A 24,124-nucleotide genomic window follows, 5' to 3' on the forward strand; every position below is an offset into this window, starting at 1 on the left:
CATAATCACGCATCGTTACCATGGCCATGCAGCCTGGGCCGCTCTGCACGTTGTGCATATTGAGGCTCAGCTGTAGTACAGGACCCGTCTTCCGCTCCGGAGAAGCTAAGCTCGTGGTGATCGTACAGGAAAGTCGTTGATTGAGCACAATCACCCGCATATGACAGTTGACAGGATTGTCGTAGGGACACCCGTCTCACGCTCTGTGATATTCCCTCACCACAACAGTATCGACGCGCAATTGTCTTTTGCTCCCTGGCTCGCTCCCGTTGGTCACGTTTCCATATCGGCGATCACTGCTTCAGACGTTTTGTCACTTTTGTAGCATCTGTCAATTTTTCCATTCACCCTCAGAGCAGCGCTGGTCTGTAAGCACGGGTATGTGCACAACTGTGCCTGCAGCACTGTCCCAGGACTACGACCGCTTGAGCATGTTGTCTGTAGTACCACGCCGGATAAGTAATGTCCTACTTTGCCTTGCCGTTTCTGGTCTCTCCAGTCTTGACGAGCGCGTCATTCCTTACATTGAATATGGAATCATTCGGATAGTCGCAGGAATAAGGCTTGTTGTCATGTCCTGGATTGAACACAGACGCATTGCTTTGGTTAGTAGCATGGTACAGACACCAAAGACTCCTAGCTTTGGCTGAACTTTCGAACACACAGCTGGCAAAAACCACAAACGGCCTACTGAGGCGTCTTCACCAAGTATAAGAGCAGGTCGAGAGCGCGACATGAACTGGACCAGGCTCATACAACTCAAATCAGCTTCATCCGAGTCAGCCAACATATCAACTCCTTTCACTAAATTCATATCCCATCTCAAGATCTCTACCGCCAAGATGCATCTCCCAACCCTCATCGGCGCTTTTGCCTTGACAGCCCACACGGCCTTCGCAGCCTACTCTATCATCAACAACAAGTGCCACTACCCTGTCTGGGTATCATCTGTCCAGGCCACAAGAAGCGAGCTTGTGATGATCCAGCCGGGCGGCACGTGGTCGGAAAGACAGAAACTCGCTGAAAACGGCACGGGTGTCAACATCCAAGTCGTCACTTCGGAAGATGCCTTTGGCACCAGCAAGCCAATCTTGAACATGCAGTACTCTTATGGCGGGGGGCTATGGTACAGCCTGAGCAGTGCTGTCGGCCCCGCCTTCCCAGGCGAAAAGATCCGCATCCACAACACCGATGGTTTGCCTGTGCAAGAGATTGTCTGGATTGGGGACCACAGGCCAGAAAACGTCGCGGCCTACCCCAATGGTGAGGCAAACTTGACGCTCGAGTTGTGCGACGACTTCAAGCGGCGCTTCAGGGCTTAGGTGACGATGTCAAATGGCCAGCAAGAATGCCTGTGGTGAATGTGTGGTTGTGGTGGACCAGGGAAGGCAACCATTTGGGAAAAGCAAAGTGTGACAATGGTCTGAGGAGAGCGCCTCAATTCAGGAGATATCATGTCATTCATTTAGACCTCGCGTATCGCAAGATGTAATTCAATTGGATTAGTTGTACCCAGATGGCTGTTCCCGTGTGCAAGGTACGCAAACTGTCCTAACGTCAATCTTTCCAAAAAGTTTTTTCAGACCTCAAATCGATATGAAGTTAAGGAACTTTCTGCTTTGAGCTTTTGACGCGTACATCGAGCATGCAAACTTGGTCGCATTGACTGGTGTTTAGTTTGGTTGGCTCAACAGCGAACGGTTCAGAGATGTGCTAGCGCATTTCTCGCACGCTAGACCCTGTTTGCCATGCAGCAAGTGATGCTCGACAGCCGGCCCTTCACTCTCGCAAACCACATCCCGCCTGCCGCATCGTTTCGATTTGCACTGCTTTTGTCGAACGCGCATGCCTATCTGCAGCAACCCTAGTGTCGTACTGTAGAGCGGCTCTAGATTTTCCTACAGCGAACCGAGGGGACCCTAAGACCCGCGCAGCCGCGTGACGACCCTGTCCCAGACACCCGACGCCTCCTCCAGCACTCCTCGAGGGCCTCACCTATCGCTATGGTCCGAAATGGCAGTCCGTCGCCGGCGGACAACTTTCCGCTAGGCCATTCGGCGACGTCCCCCCAACCCCAACCCTCGAAGCGCGACAAAAGGCGCAACATGCTCGTCGAGAAGCTTGCCGAGATGATAGCCACCTTCTCCGACAACAGGGACAGCCATTACAGGGCCCAGCTTGCCGCACTGCAAGCCGACATCAACCTCATTATGAAGGCGGATCCCTATGCGAACCAGCCGCTCGAAGACAGAGGCGAAGAGGCCTCGGATCTCGTCGCGCAAATCATGGGGAATAACGTACCGACCGCGCCAAGCGCCGGCACCGACTACATTGCGCAGTGCGGAAAACACTATTCGCGATTCGTAGATGCCGTCAACGATGCGATGGAAGAGCGCGACTACAACTTGACGATGCTCTGGGTGAGTCCCACGGCTTCTGCTGTACGGAGATGAGACGCTAACCGCCTGTGCTCGTTAGAACAAGCACGAGAACACGAAGAACGAGATCGAAAACTCGCACTACTACAAAGTCCAAATCGCCGAAGAAGAGCACAAGCTGCTCGCTGCCACTATCCGCGAACGACTCGTCGCAAGCATACAACAACGGACAAACAGACTGAAGCGGGAGAAGGAGCAATTGGACCTATCCGACAGCAATGCGATGCTCCTCCACCCCAACCAGTTCAGCATAGGGCACCCTGCAAGCCCTGGTGGTCCACAAGCGCCCCGGAAGACCAGGAGAACTGGACATAAATTTGGCGACGCGGAGGAGTTACCTGGCGCTAACGAGCTCAAACGAAAGCGCAAGCTGTACGACGACCAGGACAACGACTCGCCAGGTCCTTCTGGTCGCCCTACCGAGATGGGCATCGGCTCACCCTTCCGCGAAGCCAAAGCGCGCACCGTAAATGCCCAGTTCGAGTCGGCTGCCTACTCTCTCGAGCGTTTGTTTAGTGAGAAGGAGCTCAATATGGCTATGAACCAAGCCACCATGGCCGCCTCCCACTTCTTCGCCAAGATGAAGAACGTGGAGGCCGCACCGCAGGAAGCCACAACAAACGGCAATACCAACGGCGCAAACGGTGATCACGCTTCCGAAACCGGCGACGCCATGGACCAGGATCAGGATTCCGACGATGTACCAGGCGCGACGGATATGATGCGCCAACACTCGTCGAATCCTCATGCTACCCGCGGTGCCACGCGCTCGGCACTGAACCCTACGGCAGCCATAGTCAGCGGACAGATACCCCCATTCATCTATAACCCGCCATTCGTTCTGGATGCCAAGATCTTCCAGAAGATCAACGCCTCAGCACCGCCACCACCTCCTCTTAACGCACACGACATTGAGCAAGATCTGAAGCTGATGCTTAGGGAAGCACCGCCAGACGACGACATCAACGAGAAGCTCCTGCAAGCCGCATGCAATCCTGTCAAAGCGCGCGACTACCAAGTCCAACCACCCAACTTCTCGGAACCAGTCCATGAGATGACGAGCGCTCTCAGGAGTACAGCGCCGCATCTAGAGGTTGGTGCAAGTCTAGGTGGTGTTCCGATGAGCGCGCAGAGCAGCATGGCCGGGTGGTCAGACGCTGGTGGAAACACGCCATTGGGACGCTACGGCGACAGAGACTCGCTGGCTGCCGGTGGCCACGGTGGTGGTGTTGCGATGACACGGACAGCCAGTGGTAGCGGACGGGGACGCGGCAGAGGACGTGCTTAGAAGGCCCTTCGTTAACTCTGACGTCCCTTTCGCTTTCACAATATGTCTCTTAGGTCTCGCGATGACGGTTTATATACCCATTATTGGCGTTTGGATGCGGTGCATGCCTGGCGTACTCATCTTATCGACTTTCGTTATCTCTTTCTGCTCACGTGGACATTCCAGGGGGGAGTTGTCTGTGTGCGACGCTTCTTAGAAACATGCTAGGATTAGTTCAATCGGCTCTACTGTGTCTGTATTATAGCGTATTAGGGTACGGATATACCAACGTATCGAGCTTAACTATTGATAACGAAAACGTCTGTGTTTCATGAGTTTGTGCTTGACACCAAAACCCATCCTGAATCTATGTCGTGTCCAAACCTCTTTTTTCCTTGCGTTTTGAACTCAACTCCGACTTGGACACTTACCGCAACTTTCTCTCTAGGACACTTATCTTCGCCACCAACATCGTCTGACCTCCAAAAAGCTGAAATGAGCACTAGCCAGACGAGGGAAAATCGAACGACCACCACTCTCGTAGTTGCCTGAGTAGGGTATCGTCATGCAAGGACATATCGAACACCCCCTGTAGTTGCCTGGGTAGGAGGTTCAATTTCTTCTTTGGCGTTCACCATTTGCATCCTCACCCTCATCACCACGCATGACACGTTGAGAGTCTACCTCTTTCGGCTTCCATGGATCTACTGGGCCTCACACTCACCACGTTCATCCTGCGCTGCTGCTGGGAAGCAATTCACCATGGCGGCTGGGTCAACCCCCACTTCAGACTCACCTTTCCTGCCCGCGATGTTCTCGCCTCCATGTACTTCCTGGCCCGCATCCGCTATGCCCCTGGTCTTTGGGCTGCTCTCTGCTCACCATCTCCTCCTAGCCTTGCTTGGTTCAAGGCTCTGCCAGACGTGGTGCCTCGCGAAGTTTGGGGCGTGTATGTTGTCATCCTTGAGAAGGTTGGCTGCATCGCTCAGATCTACGTTGGCTCTGGCACCGCCTTTAATGGAGGTGTCCTCTACCGAACCCGTTCCTACCGCAAGCGGAAACAAACTGCTACCCAAGAATGTTGAAAAGGCTCTCAAGGCTGGCTACCAGATCCCTCATACAAAGGAGTAGGGCAAGCTTGTAGTGGTGGCAACTACAAAGGGCTCGTTCCCTCGAGGAAGTTTGGAGATACTCTATCCAGAAGGTATTCACTGGGTTCTGCGGTGCTCGTTTGGGGATGTAGGAGGTGATGTATACCTCCAGGGCACACCTTGGCAGAGAAGGCTGGAGACCAAAAAACTCTTGGTATGCAACGTGGTGCTGTCAAACACGCCATGATACGTTGAGGAGGGCATACGCAATCATGGTCACGACAAAGGTGCTGTGACGACCCAAACATTGGGCTTCATCCCCGATCGCGCTGGTTGAGAAAATCCTGGACATCTGGAAGCTACTTGAAACTACCCGTGGTTGCCATGGCGGCATGACATATGGGCCCGCTCATGGCGGGGCACTCGCCTATGTCACCGTTTTCAGACGATGGTGGGGTGAGGGCTCCGTCATAGGCTCCCGCGGCATTGCGGCGACCAGCGCCCTCTGCAGCAGCGAGAGAAGACGCAAGAAGATTCAAGCAAAAGGGCGTTGGTACCAACACGCGCGCGGTACAATCGGAGTATTGTGGACCCCATAATGACAAGAAACTAGGCATTTGCCCCCGGAAAGCGAGCGAGGCAGCTGTTTCTAGTGGGTCGCAGAGCTTGCGCGAGCTTGCGGGAAGGTTCTGGTTGGTTGCTTGGCACGTCGAAGGCGCTGGAATTCTGTAGAAACACCACGCATCCAGCGATACAAAAACTTCGTCTGCCCGCGCCTTGGGACTGTTTCCTCTTCACTTCACATCACAAACAATAACTCACCGCGAAAGCCTCACTTTTATAAGTCGCCGACTTGTGAGCATTTTCTGAGCTTTTTGTACCTTTGATACCCCACCACACACACATCGACATCATGGCACCCGCGATTGGTATCGATCTAGGAACTACCTACTCTTGCGTAGGTATCTTCCGTGATGACCGCATTGAGATTATCGCCAACGACCAGGGTAACCGGACAACACCTTCGTAAGTCATCCAACTGCTCATATGTAACAAAGAACCATGTACTAACTTGCCCAGGTTCGTTGCCTTCACCGACACTGAGCGTCTCATTGGTGACTCCGCAAAGAACCAAGTCGCCATGAACCCCGTCAACACCGTCTTCGACGCAAAGCGCCTCATCGGTCGCAAGTTTGCCGACGCTGAGGTCCAGGCCGACATGAAGCACTTCCCCTTCAAGGTCATCGACAAGGGCGGCAAGCCCGTCATCCAGGTCGAGTTCAAGGGCGAGGAGAAGACTTTCACACCCGAGGAGATCTCATCCATGGTCCTGACCAAGATGAGGGAAACTGCCGAGTCCTACCTCGGTGGCACTGTTAACAACGCCGTCGTCACTGTTCCCGCATACTTCAACGACTCGCAACGTCAGGCTACCAAGGATGCTGGTCTCATTGCCGGCCTCAACGTCCTCCGTATCATCAACGAGCCTACTGCCGCTGCCATTGCCTACGGTCTGGACAAGAAGACCGAGGGTGAGCGCAACGTCCTCATCTTCGACTTGGGTGGTGGTACTTTCGATGTCTCCCTCTTGACTATTGAGGAGGGTATCTTCGAGGTCAAGTCCACTGCCGGAGACACCCACTTGGGTGGTGAGGACTTTGACAACCGTCTCGTCAACCACTTCACAAACGAATTCAAGAGGAAGCACAAGAAAGAGTAAGTCGCCCAAAACTAGGTTTGAAGCATACACTGACGTTAAAAAGTTTGACTTCCAACGCCCGCGCTCTACGTCGTCTCCGCACTGCCTGCGAGAGGGCCAAGCGCACCCTGTCCTCCTCCGCTCAGACCTCCATCGAGATCGACTCTCTGTACGAGGGTATCGACTTCTACACCAGCATCACCCGCGCTCGTTTCGAAGAGCTCTGCCAGGACCTCTTCCGCTCCACCATGGAGCCCGTCGAGCGTGTCCTCCGCGATGCTAAGATCGACAAGTCCTCCGTCCACGAGATCGTCTTGGTCGGTGGATCCACCCGTATCCCCAAGGTCCAGAAGATGGTCTCCGACTTCTTCAACGGCAAGGAGCCCAACAAGTCCATCAACCCCGACGAGGCTGTCGCCTACGGTGCTGCCGTCCAGGCTGCCATCCTGTCTGGTGACACATCTTCCAAGTCCACCTCCGAGATCCTGCTTCTCGACGTCGCGCCGCTTTCCATCGGTATCGAGACCGCTGGTGGTGTCATGACTGCTCTCATCAAGCGCAACACCACCATCCCCACTAAGAAGTCAGAGGTCTTCTCCACCTTCAGCGACAACCAGCCCGGTGTGCTCATCCAGGTCTACGAGGGTGAGCGTGCCCGTACTAAGGACAACAACCTGCTCGGAAAGTTCGAGCTTACCGGTATCCCACCTGCTCCTCGTGGTGTTCCTCAGATCGAGGTCACCTTCGATGTTGACGCCAACGGTATCATCAACGTCTCCGCCCTTGAGAAGGGTACCGGAAAGACCAACAAGATTGTCATCACCAACGACAAGGGCCGTCTGTCCAAGGAGGAGATTGAGCGCATGTTGGCTGAGGCCGAGAAGTACAAGGCTGAGGATGAGGCAGAGGCTGCCCGTATCTCTGCTAAGAACGCCCTCGAGTCCTACGCCTACTCGCTCCGCAACACCCTCTCCGACTCCAAGGTCGATGAGAAGCTTGATGCCGGCGACAAGCAGAAGCTCACTGCCGAGATCGACAAGACCGTCCAGTGGTTGGACGACAACCAGACCGCCACCAAGGATGAGTACGAGTCCCAGCAGAAGGAGCTTGAGGGTGTCGCCAACCCCATCATGATGAAGTTCTACGGAGCTGGCGGTGAGGGTGGCATGCCCGGCGGTATGCCCGGTGGTGGTATGCCCGGCGGCGGTGCCCCTGGTGGTGCCGGCGGCGATGATGGCCCTACCGTCGAGGAGGTCGACTAAGCGGATCGCTTCACTGCAGTCTCTTCGTCTTCCTTTCCTTGTGCATCTTCAAGCATAGACTTCTTTTCCATGGGTGGTAGTTCACGGAGTTTCACGGCCAACTAATTGAGCCAGTTTCATGGTTTCTTCTTATGCATCGGATGAATTACGATCAACGATTGGGAGGAAAAGTTAGGTGGTGTCAGCATGTACTCTAATAGTGGGATAGTTCTATATCCTATGTAGAGAATTGAGAGAATACTTCAAATACTTGTCTTGACTTGCTTTGTGATGTTTGAAAGTGTCCAGTCTTCCAGAATATGCCTTGCATCGAAACTTAACTCTGAAGGTATACAGGGTGTCTTAGATTTAAAAGAGACGATGGAGAAGTTGGCGTATACCTTCAGAGTGAAGTTTAGCATATCTTGGAAGACGTGGACCCCTTCGCGATTGAGTGCTCACTCCAGATATGTCTTGACTTGGAAGCTCACGCTAAAGGTATACAGGGCGTCTTAGGGTTGAGATAGGTGCTACAGAAGCCAGTGTATACCTTCAGGATGGAGTATACTGATGATTGTTTCCGCTGTCATAACTGTCACCAAAGATACCGTGCTCACACGTTGCAGCATACAACATGCATATTGCCATGTCGAGAGTCTAGGTCAAACTTGGTGTACACCTTTAGGGTACCTTATGGTGCGACATGTTCAAGGACTTGGATGTAGAGTAGCAACAATGTGTATAGATGCTTGATGCTATGCTATCTGAGGGTATCATGACTAATGTACATGTCGCGACTTGCGCAACAACTCTAACCTACCATGAAGGTCTTCCCTACCTTCAGCGAATGCATCGAAGGCCCCGTAGACACTCACGGTATCTGAGTATCTCTGCAGCCTGACAAGACAACGTTCTTGATGTATGCCAAGCGCTCGCGTGCCAATGGTCTGCACGTGTCTGTTCAGAACCCATCTTTAAAGTCTGATTGACACATGTCATACTTCTGTCATTCATCCGCTCCCTTGGACCAATATCGTACACCTCCACTGTCCCTCCCTACTGCTCCAGCTCCTCTGCACTCCTACTAAACGCCCCCTTGACCTCCTCACCGGGCCTCCTCTTCCTCCAAACATCCTCGCTATTCGGGCCACTCCGTACCCTCTCCTCCTTCTCTCGATAGCGATCCTGGATCATCCTTTCCTTGACGTCCTGTCCGCTATAGCTGTTCTTGGTGCGCATGCAGAACCAGAAATCGTTCCAGTGGTCGGAGCAGGACCGTAGCTGTCCGTACCGGTATATGTCGTTGAAGTGGCCGCCCAGTGAGGAGCAGTAGAAGGCGCTGTCGAAGGCGGCGCGGCAGGACATGGAGCGTGGGAGGGATGGATCGAATTCTTCGGGGGCGTCGGGAGCGGATGTGTTTTGTGAGGTGGATGGCGACGATGTGCTGTTTGTGGAGAAGGAGGGCGGCGCGAGGTGTGGGTGGGCGGCGTAGAAGTCGGGGTCGTGGGGAGCGGAGGGAGGCTGATGCTCTATGGTCTGTGTCGGCGCATCGCTGGGTTTCTGCACGGGAGCTGTGGTGGTGGATATGGTCTGTGGTTGTGATTGTTGCTTTGTAGAGGCATCTGCGCCTGAGCTCGAAAAGGGCCAGACCATTGTGAGATGTGTAAAGGGCTCGGGGCGTGGTATAAAGGACGCGCTGCTCGGGAGCTCCGCTGTGGTGACTGAGGCTGGAGTATAGCTTAAATTATGGGAAGCCGAATTCGCGACAAAGTTCTGGCCAATGTGCTGCGGGCAGCCACTGAAGAATGGGCCAAGGCTGGTATGCTGGTATGCAGGCCTGGATGGATCCGCGGGGGCTTGGAGACGTGGGCAGAAATTCAAGAAATGCGCACTGGAGAAGACACTTCCGGCGAATCACACATGAGACGGCCCGCACACGTGAGCGGGAAGACTACCTATCCGCTACGTCATGCATCGCACTTGCAGCTGCCTTGGAGATCACTTACCCTCCGCCTGTACGCGTCCTGTGCGTCGGTTAATCCCTGGTGTGTCGCTGTACAGTCTGCCGTCTTTGCGTTTGTATTCTATTCTCCACACTCCCTGCGGCCTGTTTGCATCGCCGCCTCGGTAATATTCGACACAGCACAACACCTACAACTGTGCCTTGGCCGCCCCACCTTGTGTTTACCTACCACTACCACCCCCAATCGTGGCAGCTACCCGTTGACGGCCGTTCCCTATGACTCCACGCAGTTCTACGACATAACGATCCCCCTCCGACTCCGACATACCCTATACCCCACCCCCCTACCTACCTACCTACCCTTCGACGCCCGGCCTGGCTAACCGTCACCCACCGCCACCATGCTCGAGGGACTAGTGTCAACACTGCTCAATCGGTTCTTGGGCATGTATGTCCAGAACTTCGATCCAAAGCAATTAAACGTCGGCATCTGGTCTGGCGACGTCAAGCTGCGAGATCTCGAACTCCGTCGCGAAGCCCTCGACCAGCTACGCCTACCACTGAACGTCGTCGAAGGACATCTTGGCTCGCTCACACTATCCATACCCTGGTCGAATCTACGAGGGAAGCCGCTCAAGGTCAACATTGAAGATGTTTTCCTGCTCGCGGCGCCCAAGGAAGATGCAGACTACGACGCCGAAGAGGAGGAGAAGCGTGCACATGCCGTCAAGATGGAGAAGCTCGACAGTGCGGAGCTGCTGAAGGAGCGCAATACTGAAGGCATGAGCGCAGAAGAGCAGCAGAAAAACCAGAGCTTCACGGCGAGCTTGATTACGGCAATCGTCGACAATGTTCAGGTCACTGTCAAGAACATCCACATCCGATACGAAGACTCCATCGCCGACCCCGGACACCCTTTCGCCCTTGGTGTCACCCTCGCAGACTTCAGCGCTATCAGCACTGACGAGAACTGGAAGCCCACCTTCATCCAAGGCACATCGGCCTCGACACACAAGCTGGCCACGCTGGGCTCGTTGGCGGTATACTGGGACACAGACGCCGAGCTGATTGGCACCGGCAAGGGCAGCCAGAGCAGAGATGAGCAGCAAATCGATCGAGCAGACTTCATCGAACGCGCCAAGGGCATGATTGCCAGAGGCGAGAACCCAGATCTGGGCGATCACCAGTTTATCCTCAAGCCCATCAGTGGTCGCGCTGGCCTAGAGATGGACAAGACCGGCAAAACGGATGTGGCTAAGATGAAGGCTCGACTGTTGTTCGACGAGCTTGGTTTCATCATTGACGAGGACCAGTACCGCGATGCGCTCATGCTGGTCGATCTATTCCACTACTTCATCCGCCATCAAGAGTACAAGAAGCTGCAGCCAAAGTCATCCCCCAAAGAGGATCCTGCTGGCTGGCTTCGGTTTGCCGGTAAGGCTGTACTTGACAAGATCCATGAGAGGAACCGTCAATGGAGCTGGGATTACTTCAAAGAGCGCCGTGACGACCGTATACGATACATTGAGCTTTTCAAGAAGAAGAAGCGCGAAGAAAAGCTCGATGCTACCGAAGCCGAAGATTTAGATAAGCTCGAACGGAAGCTAAAGTACGAGGACCTCCGGTTCTGGCGCTCTTTGGCACGGAATCAACTGCGCAAGGAGAGTGTTGCTATGCCGAAACCGCCGCCCAAGCAAACATGGTCTTCTTGGGTATGGGGCAGCAAAAAGGAAGAGCACCACGACGAGGTCACTGAGATGAGCGAACAACAAAGGAAGGAACTGTACGACGCCATCGACTGGGACGAGAAGAAGGCCATTACCGAGTCGGTAGATATGCCTCGCGAATACGTCAAGCTAGAGGTCAACATGAGCCTGCGAACCGGCAGCTTCACACTCAAGCGCGATCCCCACGGCAAGTCGAATGAGATCCTCCGGCTGCTCTTTGACTCCTTCAGTACTCAATTCTTGCAACGTACAGATTCCATGTTCGTCAAAGTCGCGCTTGAAGGTATGCGCCTATACGACGGTACCACAGAGGGCAGTCTCTTCCCTCAAATCATCACTGTCAAGGATGCACCGCCTGTTCCAGACGACAAGCGCATTGAAGAGCTTAATGATGATGAGTCGCCCAAGGACGAAGATGATGAGGAGGATGGTGAGGAGAAAGAAGACCCATTCTTCTTCCTCACGTTCGAGAACAACCCACTCGATGGAGCAGCCGACACAAACCTGACCATGAAGCTGAAGGGCATGGAGTTCGTCTACAACCCCAGATTCGTAGTCGAGGTAGTGAAATTCTTCAAGCCCCCAGAGAGACACATGGAGTCTATTGGCGCGCTCATGGAGACCGCTGGAGCGACTGTTGAAGGCATTCGGCAACAAACACGCGCAGGTCTGGAGTTCGCCCTTACCGAACACAAGACCATCAACGCCCAACTCGATCTCCAAGCACCGCTCATCATCGTGCCAGATTCTGTCACAAAGAAGTCAAGCAACTGTCTCATTGTCGATGCTGGTCACGTGAGCGTAACGAGCGAACTGGTTGACAAGGACACTCTTCGTGATATTCAGGCAAAGCAAAAACAGCAGTACACCGACGAAGACTTCCGCAAACTGGAGAAGCTCATGTACGACAAGTTCAATCTGAAGCTCCACTCGACACAGGTACTCATAGGACCATCTATCGAAGAGACCCGCGCACAGCTCGACGAAGATTCTAGCTTGAAGAATTACCACATCGTTGACCGGATCAACATGGACTTCAAGATTGAGATATGCATCGTCCCTAAGGCGTCAGACCTTACCAAGTTCCGTGTCTCTGGAAATCTGCCAGTGCTCCACGCCTTGGTATCGGATTCTAAATACAAGAACCTGATGAAGTTGATTGACGTGGCTATTCCAAAGTTCGACAACGATGGACCTAGCAAACAAGTAGTCGACGGCGCAAAGGGCCCAGCGAATCTAAAGCCCCCAGGCGACGCCAAGGCTGATTCGGATCCTCTTGGGCGGCCGCGCTCAAAGTCGTTTGCGTTTTCTGCGCAAGAGCATGAGCTTGTCATGGAAGAAGAGGGTCACGACGGGGAGAAGGACGAGAAATTCTCGGACGCCCCAGAGATCCGGGACGACAAGAAAGAGGCACATTTGCACCAGCGCAACTTCGAATTCAAGTTTACGGTCGACAAACTTCAGGGTTCGCTATACAGGGCAGATCCAGAAGGCAGGAAATCTGACCAACTGTTGGTTGAGCTTATTGCCGAGAGCTTCGATCTCGACTTCTACCAGGAGGCTTACGAGATGGCTGCCGATGTGCGCCTGAAGAGCTTGGCTGTTGAAGACCACGTCGAGGAGTCTACTCTCCCTGAGTTCAAGAACATCATCTCTTCGGAGGATGTGTCAGCGGACGAACAGAAGGATCTGTTCTCACTCAAGTTCGTCAAAGTGAACAAGGAGTCACCAGAGTTCCAGACCAAGTACGAGGGCATTGCTACCAACTTGGATGTGGCTGTGTCAACGATCAACCTGATAGTAACCAGGCGGACGTTGCTCACGTTGTTGGACTTTGTCCTCGATACCTTCACCAATCCGGGTCAACCGCAAAACCAGCAAGCCCAGATAACCGACAAGGAAGAACAGCAGCCGGTTGCTACTCAGACACAAGCAGAACCCGACAAGATACGCATTCGAGCAGAACTCAAGCGAATTGCTGTTGTTCTGAACAACGACGGCATTCGCCTGGCTACACTCAGTTTGAACTCTGGAGATGTTGGCATATTCCTCAGTGGCAAGACGATGCGCATTGGTGGACGTCTGGGAAATCTGTCGCTCATTGATGATATCAACCAAGGTGTCTCCGAAGAATCATCGCTGCGCCAGTTGGTCACTATCGAGGGCAAGAACCTGGCTGATTTCAGCTACGAGACCTTCGATTCTGATGCGGAGAGCTATCCTGGGTACGACATGGCTGTCGCGCTGAAAACAGGCTCTATCAAGATCAACTTTCTCACAGAGCCTTTCCGTAAGATCATGGAGTTTGCTGTCAAGTTCGGTAAGATGCAGGCCATTTTCAACGCAGCTCGTCAGGCTGCGGCAAACCAGGCAACACAGGTCCAGCAACGAGCTACCAAGTTCCATTTCGACATCACAATCGCCACGCCTATTGTTGTTTTCCCACGTATGGTAGTGTCCGATAAACCAGATCGCGACACTCTTACTGCAAACCTGGGAGAGATCTACGCCAAGAACAGCTTCGTGCCTCTCGATGACTCCAAGGGCGCGGAGACTGCGAACAAGCTTTCGGCCGGCATCCGCAACATCAAGCTTACGTCGAAGCTTCACTACGATGAAAACCGTTCAGAAGAACTGCAACTGATTGACAAGGTCGATCTCGACTTCAATATCACCATGGTTGAGCATAAAGCAGGACAGCAGCGCCCAGATCTCGAGATTGACGGCAACATGTCGGATATCAACTTACAACTCACGCCGGAGCAGATGAAGTTTGCGCTGGAACTATCGCGCTCGATACCCGCAGCGTTTGCCACCGAGTCGGACGCTATCGAACAAGACGTGCAGGCCGAACTACCCAAAGAGACGACAGGACCTGCACGACGATTGACCGACAAGGATGATGGGGCAAAGGAGCCTTCCAAGGATGTAGTCACTTCACAGGGACCTGAACTGCAGACCGGTGACGACAGCAAGTGGACGAAGCTGGACTTTGTCTTCAAAGTCGGCACCATTGGCTTAGAGCTTGTCAAGTCAGAGGATGGTGAGCCCGTAGGCGATGTCGAGGCCGCTAGCCTGTCGAAATTCTCCCTCAACGACACCAACGTCAAGGTCCGCATGATCAGCGATGGAGCAATGGAGGCTGAGCTAGTCGTGCAATCATTCACGATCCGAGACAGTCGCACACAAGGAACGAACAAGTTCCGCAAGATCATGTCGCTTATCAACAACGATGTCAAACAGCAGTTCATGGCTAGTGTGTCCATCTCGGGCGGACAAGAGCGCAACATGATCGCGCTTCTTACTATCGATAGTCCAAGGATCATTCTTGCACTGGACTACCTTTTCGCTCTACAGGCATTCGCAAATGCAGGTCTTGCCACTAATGAGCCTCTGGCCATTGAAGAGGTGCCCGTCGAACAGGATGAGACTGACAGTGATAACGACGATATCATGTCACCCGATGGCTCTCGGACACTGGAACAACCAGAGCCTGCTAAAGAGTCTACTGACAACGGCATGAACGTGTCGTTCCGTGTCAACTTGGTAGATGCTCAGGTTGTGCTTATCGCAAACCCAGCTCTGGCCAGCTCAGAAGCTATTGTACTTGGTACGAAGCAGGTGCTTGTATCCAAGCAACAAGCGATGACATTACAGGTCGACAAGGTTGGCATGTTCTTGTGCCGTATGGATCGTTTTGAGACCAACCGCATGCGCATTCTCGACGACTTCAGCATCCAAACAGCTCTGGATATAAGGAACCAAGGCTCAAAGTCCTCGATGATGAGCATAACCGTCGATATCGAGCCTCTCGTGCTTCGCTTGTCGCTGCGCGATATCCTGTTGGCAATGCAGATTGTGAACAGAGCGTCGGCGATGGCAGCACCTGCTGAGAAGGCCATGCCCTCCGCAGAGGCCAAGCAACTAAAGTCGAGTACGCCATCAAAGAAAGGCACTTCACACGCAGGCAAGGCGGTCAGTCAGAAGACCCGAACCAAGTCTCTTGCAACCACGGCACGATCTGGAAAACAAGTCGCGCAGCAGCAAGCACCTACTTCTTCTGCTGTGCTCAAGCGAGAAGAGCTTCATGTTAGCTTTGAAGGTATACGCGTTGTTCTGATCGGCGATGTACATGAGATGCCCATGCTCGATTGGCGCGTGAAGAAGTTTGGTGTCGACGTACGAGACTGGTCAGGAGCGATGGTCGCTGACACCTCGCTCGATACTCTGATCAATGTGTACAACTTCTCCAAATCTGCCTGGGAGCCTCTGATCGAGCCCTGGAGCGTCGGTTTCCACATGTCCAAGGACCAGAATCTTGGCAAGCTATCCGTTGATATCTACTCCCGCAAGTCTATGGAGCTCACAGTGACAGCCGCCACCATTGCACTAGGCTCTAAGTCATTCGACTTCCTTACAAGCGAAGATGACATTCTATCGAAGCCACGTGGTAGCGATGCTCCGTACCGCGTACGCAACTACACGGGCTTCAGTCTCGATGTCTGGGCTGAGGGCAAGGAGCAAGAAGGATTTGCAGCTAAGCTCGAAGACGGAGAAGAGCAGCCTTGGCGATTTGAAGACCCCATGTCGACAAGAGAGTCGCTTTCCACAGATGGTGCAACGGGCATGCTTGGTATCAAACTGCAGGGCAGCGGCTTCGACACGCTCACTCGCGTACCCGTTCATCGAGAGGGTGAGTTCCTGTACAACCTCAAGCCTAAGCAAGATCGCGTTCAGCACCGTCTGTTGATCGATGTAAAACTTGGTGCCGACAACATCAAGAACATTACCATTCGCTCCCCGCTGTTGGTAGAGAACAACACGCAGATTCCGATCGAGCTCGGTATGTACAGCCCAGAAGATGGCCATCTTCTCAAGATCGATAAGATCGCCCCTGGAGATGCTCGACCAGCACCTGTGGGCGCCTGCCACATGCACTCAATCGTCATCCGCCCAGACCAAGGCTTCGGCTATGCTTGGTCTAATGAGCGCTTGTTCTGGAAAGACTTGCTCAAGCGTCCTACAAGGACTATTACCTGCCGTGGCGAACAAGACGACCAATCTCCACCATTCTACTTCCAGCTGCATGCGGCCTACGACAAGAAAGACCCCTTGACTGGTGTGTACCCTTACATGCGACTTCGCCTCCAAGCGCCCGTCGAAGTTCACAACCTCCTTCCGTACGACTTCAAGTATAGAATCTATGACAGCAACACGAAGAAGGATTGGACAAACTTCCTTAGGAAAGGTGGCATCAGCCCGGTACACGTTGTGGAGCTCTCGCATCTTCTTCTCATCAGCGTAGAGATGCAGGATGGGCCCTTCAAGCCAAGCAAGTTCGGCATCATTAACTCAACCGATCGCGAGAGTTTTAGAAGGGAGAAAACGCTGGAGGTCAAGGACAACAATGACACGACTCTGCACCTCAACATGCATTTCTTGTAAGTATACTAACATACCATGTAGATTCAAAAGTACTAACAGTCTCTAGCAACTTCCCTGATGGCGGTGGCGCTTTCAAGGTAGCAATCTACAGTCCCTACATCATCCTCAACCGTACCGGCCTTCAACTCGATGTTCGCGCTCAGCAGCTCATGGGCCAAGCTAGGGCTGCTGCCGGACAAGGTGTCGTCACAGACAACCAACAGGATGCCGGCAAGGCTTTGCCGGTGATGTTCTCTTATCCAACCGAGAACAAGAAGAACCGAGCTCTTATCAAAGTCGGCGATTCCAACTGGAGTAAACCCCAGAGTTTCGATGCGATTGGTAGCACATACACAGTAGCGTTGCCTTCGAACAAGGCACGCTCTGACATGCACCTGGGTGTCTCAGTTTCTGAGGGTGAGGGCAAGTACAACTTGACCAAGACCGTTTCCATTGCACCTCGCTTCATCGTCAAGAACAAGATGAAGGAAGAGTTACTTATCCGTGAGCCTGGTCAATCTGACTGGATGACGGTGAAAGATGGAGAGCTTTTCCCTCTTCGCTGGCTACGACAGGGCGGAGCGCCCCAACTGTCTCTCTGCTACCCTGGTGTTAACAACCAATGGTCTTCTCCATTCAACATCTCCAACGTTGGCAATGTTCACGTCAAGCTCTCCAAGGCTGGACAGCGCCAGAAGCTTGTTCGTGTAGACATTCTGATGGAAGCAGCAACAATCTTCTGTCACGTCAGCGTTGAGAACAAACATTGGCCATTCTCGTTCAAGAACATGAGCGACCAGGAGTTCTTGTACTGGCAAGCCAACCCCAATCTGGATGAGGACGAGGATGACCGCGGTTCTGGCTTTAGACCAATCAGGTACCGCTTGCCTCCTAGGAGCATCATGCCATATGCGTGGGACTTCCCGGCTGCGAAGAACAAGGAGATTGTCATCAGTGCCAACGGACGGGAGCGACACGTCAAGCTTGCTGAGATCGGACCTCTCATTCCATTCAAGATACCACCTGGCCAAGAACGAGGCGGTATGAAGGTTATTGATCTGAACGTCGTCGCAGCAGGTCCCACGCAAACTCTCGAGGTATCGAACTACAAGCCATCTAAGAGTATGTACAAGCAAAAGTCTGCTAGCACATCTTCCTCCGCGACTGGATTTGAAGTCAAGGACATGGACACCGACGTCACTTTCAAGGCGCAGCTACGACTTGCTGGTATCGGCATATCGCTAGTTAACCGTCACCTGAAGGAGCTAGTGTACGTTACACTCCGCGACATCGAGTTGAAGTACTCCGATTCGCCCCTCTATCAGATGGTCAACATGCAAGTCAAGTGGATTCAGATTGACAACCAGCTGTACGGCGGCATCTTTCCTATCATCTTCTACCCTAGTGTCGTTCCAAAGACAGGCAAGGAGATGGAGGCGCATCCTATCTTCCAGACAACCGTCACAAAGGTCAAGGACGATTCGTACGGCGTGCTTTACATCAAGTACTTCACGTTCCTCCTCCAGCAAATGACCATCGAAATTGATGAGGACTTTATCTTCGCCATGATCGACTTTGCCAACATACCTGGCGCTTCCTGGTCCGAGGAGAAGCAGGGCAAGCTGTGGGATGACAACCTCAGCATACCAGAGCCCAAACAAGAGCAATCTGGTCAGGACGTCTACTTTGAGCTGCTCCATCTGCAGCCTATGCAGATCGATTTGTCGTTCGTTCGAACAGAGCGCATCAACGCCGAGGACACCATGAGCACTTCCAACCCGTTCATGTTCGCTGTCAACGTACTCACCATGTCGATTGGCAACGTCAACGATGCGCCGGTGCGGTACAACTCCTTGATGTTGGAGAACGCCCGTATCTCTACCACTGCACTGATCAACAACATCAAGAACCACTACGTTCAGGAGTCGTTGCGACAAGTGCACGTCATCATCGGATCTGCTGACTTCCTTGGTAACCCAGTCGGCCTGTTCAACAACATCAGCTCTGGTGTTGCTGACATTTTCTACGAGCCGTACCAAGGACTTGTCAAATCGGATCGTCCAGAGGATCTTGGTATCGGTATCGCAAAGGGTGCATCGAGCTTCGTCAAGAAGTCCGTCTTCGGGTTCTCGGACAGTATGGCCAAATTCACTGGCAGCATGTCAAAGGGACTGTCTGCAGCAACACTGGACAAGGAGTTCCAGGACCAGCGGCGCATGTCGCGATCTCGCAACAGGCCCAAGCACGCCCTCTACGGCATCACGTCCGGTGGCAATGCCTTTGCCAGCAGTCTTGCCAGCGGTCTTGGTGGTCTCGCTCGCCACCCCATCCAGGGTGCGGAGAAGGAAGGCGCTCTCGGTTTCGTGAAGGGAGTTGGCAAAGGACTGTTGGGCGTACCTACCAAGGCCGCCATTGGCGCCTTCGACCTTGCTTCCAACATGGCAGAAGGCGTCCGCAACACAACCACCGTCTTCGACCAAGAAGGCCTCGACCGCGTCCGTCTCACCCGCTTCATCGGCACCGACGGCATCGTCCGGCCCTACTCGCAACGCGAAGCGCTCGGTCAGTTCTGGCTCAAGACACTTGACAACGGCAAGTACTTCAACGAAGACTACATTGCGCATCTTGAGCTCCAGAACAAGGAGATGCTCGTCATGCTTACGTACAACGGCCTTATGATGGTGCGGACAAAGAAGCTGCAGACGGAATGGGATGTACCACTTAAAGACGTGCAGACAATCAGTAAAGAGAGGACTGGTTTGAGTATTACGCTCAAGGGAGGGACAAATGGGCCGTTTATTCCTGTGAGTGATGAGGGGAGCCGGAATTGGTTCTATCGGCAGGTTGCTGTGGGAGTCAATGCTTATAATGATCGGTGGAATGCGAAGGGTTGATTGGGATGAGTGAAGATGTTAGGAGTGGAGGCGTGTTCGATGATGTTTGATGGTGAGGGATGCGGAGTAGAAGCATTTCTTCAACGAGGCTTATGAGTACATGGCATAGCGTGGGCTCAGAATGGGTTTTTGGTTTTGATTGGGCGACCTGTAATGTTTACTCTTTCTGTGATTAGTATGTTGAACCAAATATTTTTTCCCTACAATAATGTCGCCTAATGGTGATGGGAGCGGGTCCGCTCTAAGTATCTCCAACATGGCCATTCTGAGCATATCGCAGCATCATCATGTACGGAATTGATATATAAACCTTCCTGCGATACAAGTACGAGGCCACGAAGCTTTATCGACGCGTAACGACTGCTTGCGTCATATAGTGCTGCATCCACAACTTATCAATACGGCCGGGCTGGAGCGAGGCTGTGCCGAGCTATATTCGAGTCGGCGCGATGGTGTGGAAAGACCCACCGGGCAAAGGCACATTTTGTCTTATTTCGACAGAGTGGTTGCAAGTATTCACGGGTCACGGCACCGTTGAGATCCACATGCGACCGCGATGCCGAAGCATGGCCGGCGATATGATGTAAACAGCGTGACGTCACACTGGCGTCGCGCGTCAACTTGCGGGGGAAAGCTTAAGCTTGCAGCTGTGATTGCAGTTGCAGAGCGCCATCCTTGTCAGATTCTCGTTTCTTCTCCTCCAGATATCCTGCTCTTCTGTCGTGTGTACATTACAACTTTGCTTCTGCATCGCTCTCTTGCTTTTCATACCCGATATTACCTCTTTCCCATAATCTAATATGCTTCGCAACGGTGCGTCGCGCCTCGCGCTCAGGTCCGTAGCCGCGCCCAAGGCGGCACGACCGGCTACAAGCTTCACCCGCACAACACCTCAACTACAATGGACGACACAATTTGGCTCCTTGGCTGCGAGGAGACCGCAAATATCACAGGCGGCTGCATTACAGCTGAAGCCGGCTTCTGCCATCTTGCGCCGAAGCCTTGCCGATAAGACGTTGACGGAAGGGCAGAAGAAGGCAGAAGACAGATATGCACATGAAAAGATTAAGCCTACACCAGAGACTGTGTCCAGCACCAGCACGACACATCCCATGTTCTCGGAAATTGGTACAGAGCAACCGCAGAATGAGGTGGACATGATGGCGGGTGTGAAGCACGATGTGGTACGCACACGACACTCTCCATAGTCCTTTTGGACCAGGTATGCTAACACACAGCAGCACACCATCAAGGAAACATTTTCCCTTGCTGATGTCCCTCGCGAAGCATACTACATGGGCCTTGCCGGCACACTTCCTTACCTCGCAACCTCCATCTCCACCGTTTTCCTCTCCTGGGAACTCAACCACAGCACCGCTGGCTTTGGCATGCTTTTCTCTGAGAAGAACGCCGCCTACCTCCTCACTCTCATCGAGCCCATCCAAATCGGATACGGAGCATCCATTCTGAGTTTCCTCGGCGCCATTCACTGGGGACTTGAGTGGGCTGGCTACGGAGGCTACCAGGGATACAGGCGTTATGCTATTGGTGTTGTGGCACCCATGGTCGCTTGGTCGACATTGCTCATGCCGGTTGAGGGCGCGCTGATTTCGCAGTTCTTGGGTTTCGTTGCCTTGTACTACGTTGACACTCGTAAGTTTTGCCTATTTTCCTTACCTACGTAAACTGTATTGACACCAAATGCAGGCGCAACATACCGCGGCTGGACGCCCAACTGGTACGCCGTGTACCGCTTCGTCCTTACCATGATCGTTGGTGCCAGTATCGTCCTTACCCTTATCGGCCGCAGCGAGCTTCCTGAGCACATCCCTGGATCTGTTGATAGGGCCAAGGTATTCAAGGAGGAAGGCTCGTCTGAAGAGAGGCTAGCTGAGCACGAAGAGGCGGAAGCGGAGAAGAAGAAGCGCGCTGCGCGCAGCGACAACAGGGGCGAGAAATAAGCGTGAAGAAGAGCTTGGTTGAAGCGATGAACATTTCTTTCATCTGTAAAGGCGTTCCAGGCGAGGAGCCCATGATTGTGCTTTCACCATGTATATAGTTCAGAGTAGCCTGCTATGGCGTGTCATGTCTTGGAATAAAGTTACTCAATTGCTTGTCTTGTCTTGCGCATGCGAAAATGGTCCACCGGTACGACTCGCGCGCCCCAATGGTAACTGTGGCACCTCCGCCCTTGGCTCCGCACTTCGCGCACATGCTCCCATCGTCATCGCTCACAAGCTGGCCACTTCCACCAGCCCAACACCTTTTACTTCGGCCACTTTACCTGCCATGCTGTGAACATTGCGAGTCGCATAAAACTTCTCCTCTGCTTCTTCTTCTACTTTCAACGCGATGATCTCCTCGGGCTTCACAAACGCGCCCGTGACACAATTCCTCGTCTTCGGCACCGTCATTGGCGCGCTACTGGCTACCATTACGGACTCGAGGTACTACTTGCACATCCAGGTTGTGCCGCATATTTGGCAGTATGGGCAGTTTTGGAGGTTTGCCATTTGGCAGGTATGTAAAAAGTGGAAAAGAAGTGTATGAGAAGAAGAAGAAGAAGAAGAAGACGCTGACACGTTCTCCAACAGCTGAGCTTCACAAACTCGACCGAAGTCCTCTTCGCCGTAATAACCTTTTACCAACTGCGCGTCGTGGAAAGATTATGGGGGAGTAGGAAGTTTGCTGTACGTATCCCATCAACCCTCTTCTCTCTCTCAAAATGCAAATCCAGATGAACGTCCAACTAACATATTCCACAGTCGTTCCTCCTCTCAACCCTCCCTTACACGACCCTCCTGCCTCCTCTCCTCCTAACCTTTGTCCTCCGCCCGTTGACGTTGGGCGCAATAAACTACCTCCCCGCTGGTCCCACGCCCATCCTCTTCGCCCTCCTCGCAAACTACTACGCCGCGATTCCATATACATACCGGTACAAGATCTCGCCGTGGTCTGCACGTGCACCATCACCATCATCATCAAATCCTCAATCCCTCTCAGCGCTCTGGTCACGCAGCCTAACGCTAACCTCGAAATCACTCTCCTACCTCCCTCCCCTCCAACTCGCGCTCAGTCAATTCCCGGGTAGCTTACTCGCGGCAGCTGTGGGGTGGGGCGTCGGCACCGCGTACCGGAGAGATGTGTTGCCTGGAGCAAGCCGGTGGAGAGTGCCTGGGTGGATGGTTGGCGAGGAGAAGAAAGCTGGGTTTGAGGGGCTGAGAGCGAGGCTGGATGCTGAGAGGGAGAGGGAAGGTGGTGGCGCGGGATTGGCGACGGGGATTTTGGCGGAGGATGGGCAGGCGAGGCAGAGGAGGACGTTGGGGGATATGGTTGCTGAGCAGTTTAGAGGGGATAGGCGGGCGTAGATGGGGGTTATATCAAAGATGTGTGGTCTTATGTCAAAGGGTCTTTTTTATATTGATAGCTTGGAACACATGTGGGCTTCACTTGTCATCTTAGGGGCTTTTGGTTCAGGGAGATGTGATGGTATTATGTCGATATGTTCGACTAGTGATACAGCTCTTCTGCTATCCTGGCAGAATGGATATTGATGCGACCAAAGTCGCAGCCTCAGATGAACCTCCCACGCTGCTCAATCAGTAGTAATAGTTGGACAGCCGTCATAACCTCCTTGCGGAGTAATGTCTCTCGCTCTCTGATGAAACGCCAGAACAAACAGGATGAAAGAACCAAGTCGTATAATCGTTAGGAATTAAAGTAAAAAGGAGAAGAGCATTACTCGAGAAACACCTAGCTTCTCCGTGAAGAAGACCTGGCACTACCCCTCGTCTTTCGCAGAAAGTCCTCTTCGCTCTCCTTCTCGTTGAACAAAAAGACATCTTCGACTGGATGACTATTCAGAGCCGTCAGCGGCGTAGTCTCGCCTGGCTTCCGTCTCACACCACTATGCCTCAGCGTATCGACATAAGCGTTAAGAGCATTGGTTGTACGGACAGGATTGCCAGTGTCGGCAGGAGGCGGAAGAGGACCAACAGATTTTGACCCAGCACGACGTCTAGAAGGCTGCGGTGTCTGACGGACCCGTTGATCGCGTTGATCTCGTTGCTCCCGTTGCTCCCGTTGCTCCCGATACTGTTGCTGTTGCTTTTGTTGCTGAGCCGTTGCTTCAGATAGAGTCAGACGATCTAAACTGCGCCACCATCCGTCCTTGTCTTCGCGTGGATCTGCCACCGAAGTTAGATCGGTTGTGGAGGCATTAGAGACGGAACGAGGAGAGGTGTTGGAGGATATCATATCCCGCCCTAATGACATGAGGTCCTTGTTAGGGAGCGAGTACATGGTGGATGGTCGGTCAGCGTCGGTTGTTCGGCGATGTGGTATGCGGCGTTGGAGGTGCTCGTCTGAATTTGTGTTGCT

The 24,124-nt window shown here is 53.2% G+C and overlaps 7 protein-coding genes across 7 annotated transcripts; 6 read left to right on the plus strand and 1 right to left on the minus strand.

The window, feature by feature from the left end:
- Positions 1-734: 734 nt before the first annotated feature.
- ACET3X_001953 (uncharacterized protein) lies at positions 735-1,322 on the plus strand (the record flags this gene model as incomplete). Its single annotated transcript, XM_069447301.1, has 1 exon — positions 735-1,322. One exon carries the CDS (start codon positions 735-737, stop codon positions 1,320-1,322), a length of 588 nt encoding a protein of 195 aa, XP_069312195.1.
- Positions 1,323-2,003: 681 nt separating this feature from the next.
- Positions 2,004-3,726, plus strand: ACET3X_001954 (uncharacterized protein; the record flags this gene model as incomplete). The annotated part of the gene is made up of 2 exons (XM_069447302.1): positions 2,004-2,420; positions 2,479-3,726. 2 exons carry the CDS (start codon positions 2,004-2,006, stop codon positions 3,724-3,726), a joined length of 1,665 nt encoding a protein of 554 aa, XP_069312196.1.
- Positions 3,727-5,709: 1,983 nt separating this feature from the next.
- On the plus strand, positions 5,710-7,757 carry ACET3X_001955 (uncharacterized protein; the record flags this gene model as incomplete). Its single annotated transcript, XM_069447303.1, has 3 exons — positions 5,710-5,822; positions 5,877-6,512; positions 6,560-7,757. The coding sequence occupies 3 exons, from the start codon at positions 5,710-5,712 to the stop codon at positions 7,755-7,757; spliced, it is 1,947 nt and encodes a 648-aa protein (XP_069312197.1).
- Positions 7,758-8,792: 1,035 nt separating this feature from the next.
- Positions 8,793-9,389, minus strand: ACET3X_001956 (uncharacterized protein; the record flags this gene model as incomplete). Its single annotated transcript, XM_069447305.1, has 1 exon — positions 8,793-9,389. One exon carries the CDS (start codon positions 9,387-9,389, stop codon positions 8,793-8,795), a length of 597 nt encoding a protein of 198 aa, XP_069312198.1.
- A 711-nt stretch (positions 9,390-10,100) lies between these two features.
- On the plus strand, positions 10,101-19,744 carry ACET3X_001957 (uncharacterized protein; the record flags this gene model as incomplete). Its single annotated transcript, XM_069447306.1, has 2 exons — positions 10,101-16,867; positions 16,918-19,744. The coding sequence occupies 2 exons, from the start codon at positions 10,101-10,103 to the stop codon at positions 19,742-19,744; spliced, it is 9,594 nt and encodes a 3,197-aa protein (XP_069312199.1).
- Positions 19,745-20,544: 800 nt separating this feature from the next.
- Positions 20,545-21,705, plus strand: ACET3X_001958 (uncharacterized protein; the record flags this gene model as incomplete). The annotated part of the gene is made up of 3 exons (XM_069447307.1): positions 20,545-20,928; positions 20,986-21,397; positions 21,452-21,705. The coding sequence occupies 3 exons, from the start codon at positions 20,545-20,547 to the stop codon at positions 21,703-21,705; spliced, it is 1,050 nt and encodes a 349-aa protein (XP_069312200.1).
- Positions 21,706-22,096: 391 nt separating this feature from the next.
- On the plus strand, positions 22,097-22,835 carry ACET3X_001959 (uncharacterized protein; the record flags this gene model as incomplete). The annotated part of the gene is made up of 4 exons (XM_069447308.1): positions 22,097-22,264; positions 22,339-22,434; positions 22,510-22,679; positions 22,748-22,835. 4 exons carry the CDS (start codon positions 22,097-22,099, stop codon positions 22,833-22,835), a joined length of 522 nt encoding a protein of 173 aa, XP_069312201.1.
- Positions 22,836-24,124: the final 1,289 nt, after the last annotated feature.

Source organism: Alternaria dauci, chromosome 1, assembly GCF_042100115.1.
Source record: "Alternaria dauci strain A2016 chromosome 1, whole genome shotgun sequence".
Classification (NCBI taxonomy): Eukaryota; Fungi; Ascomycota; class Dothideomycetes; order Pleosporales; family Pleosporaceae; genus Alternaria; species Alternaria dauci.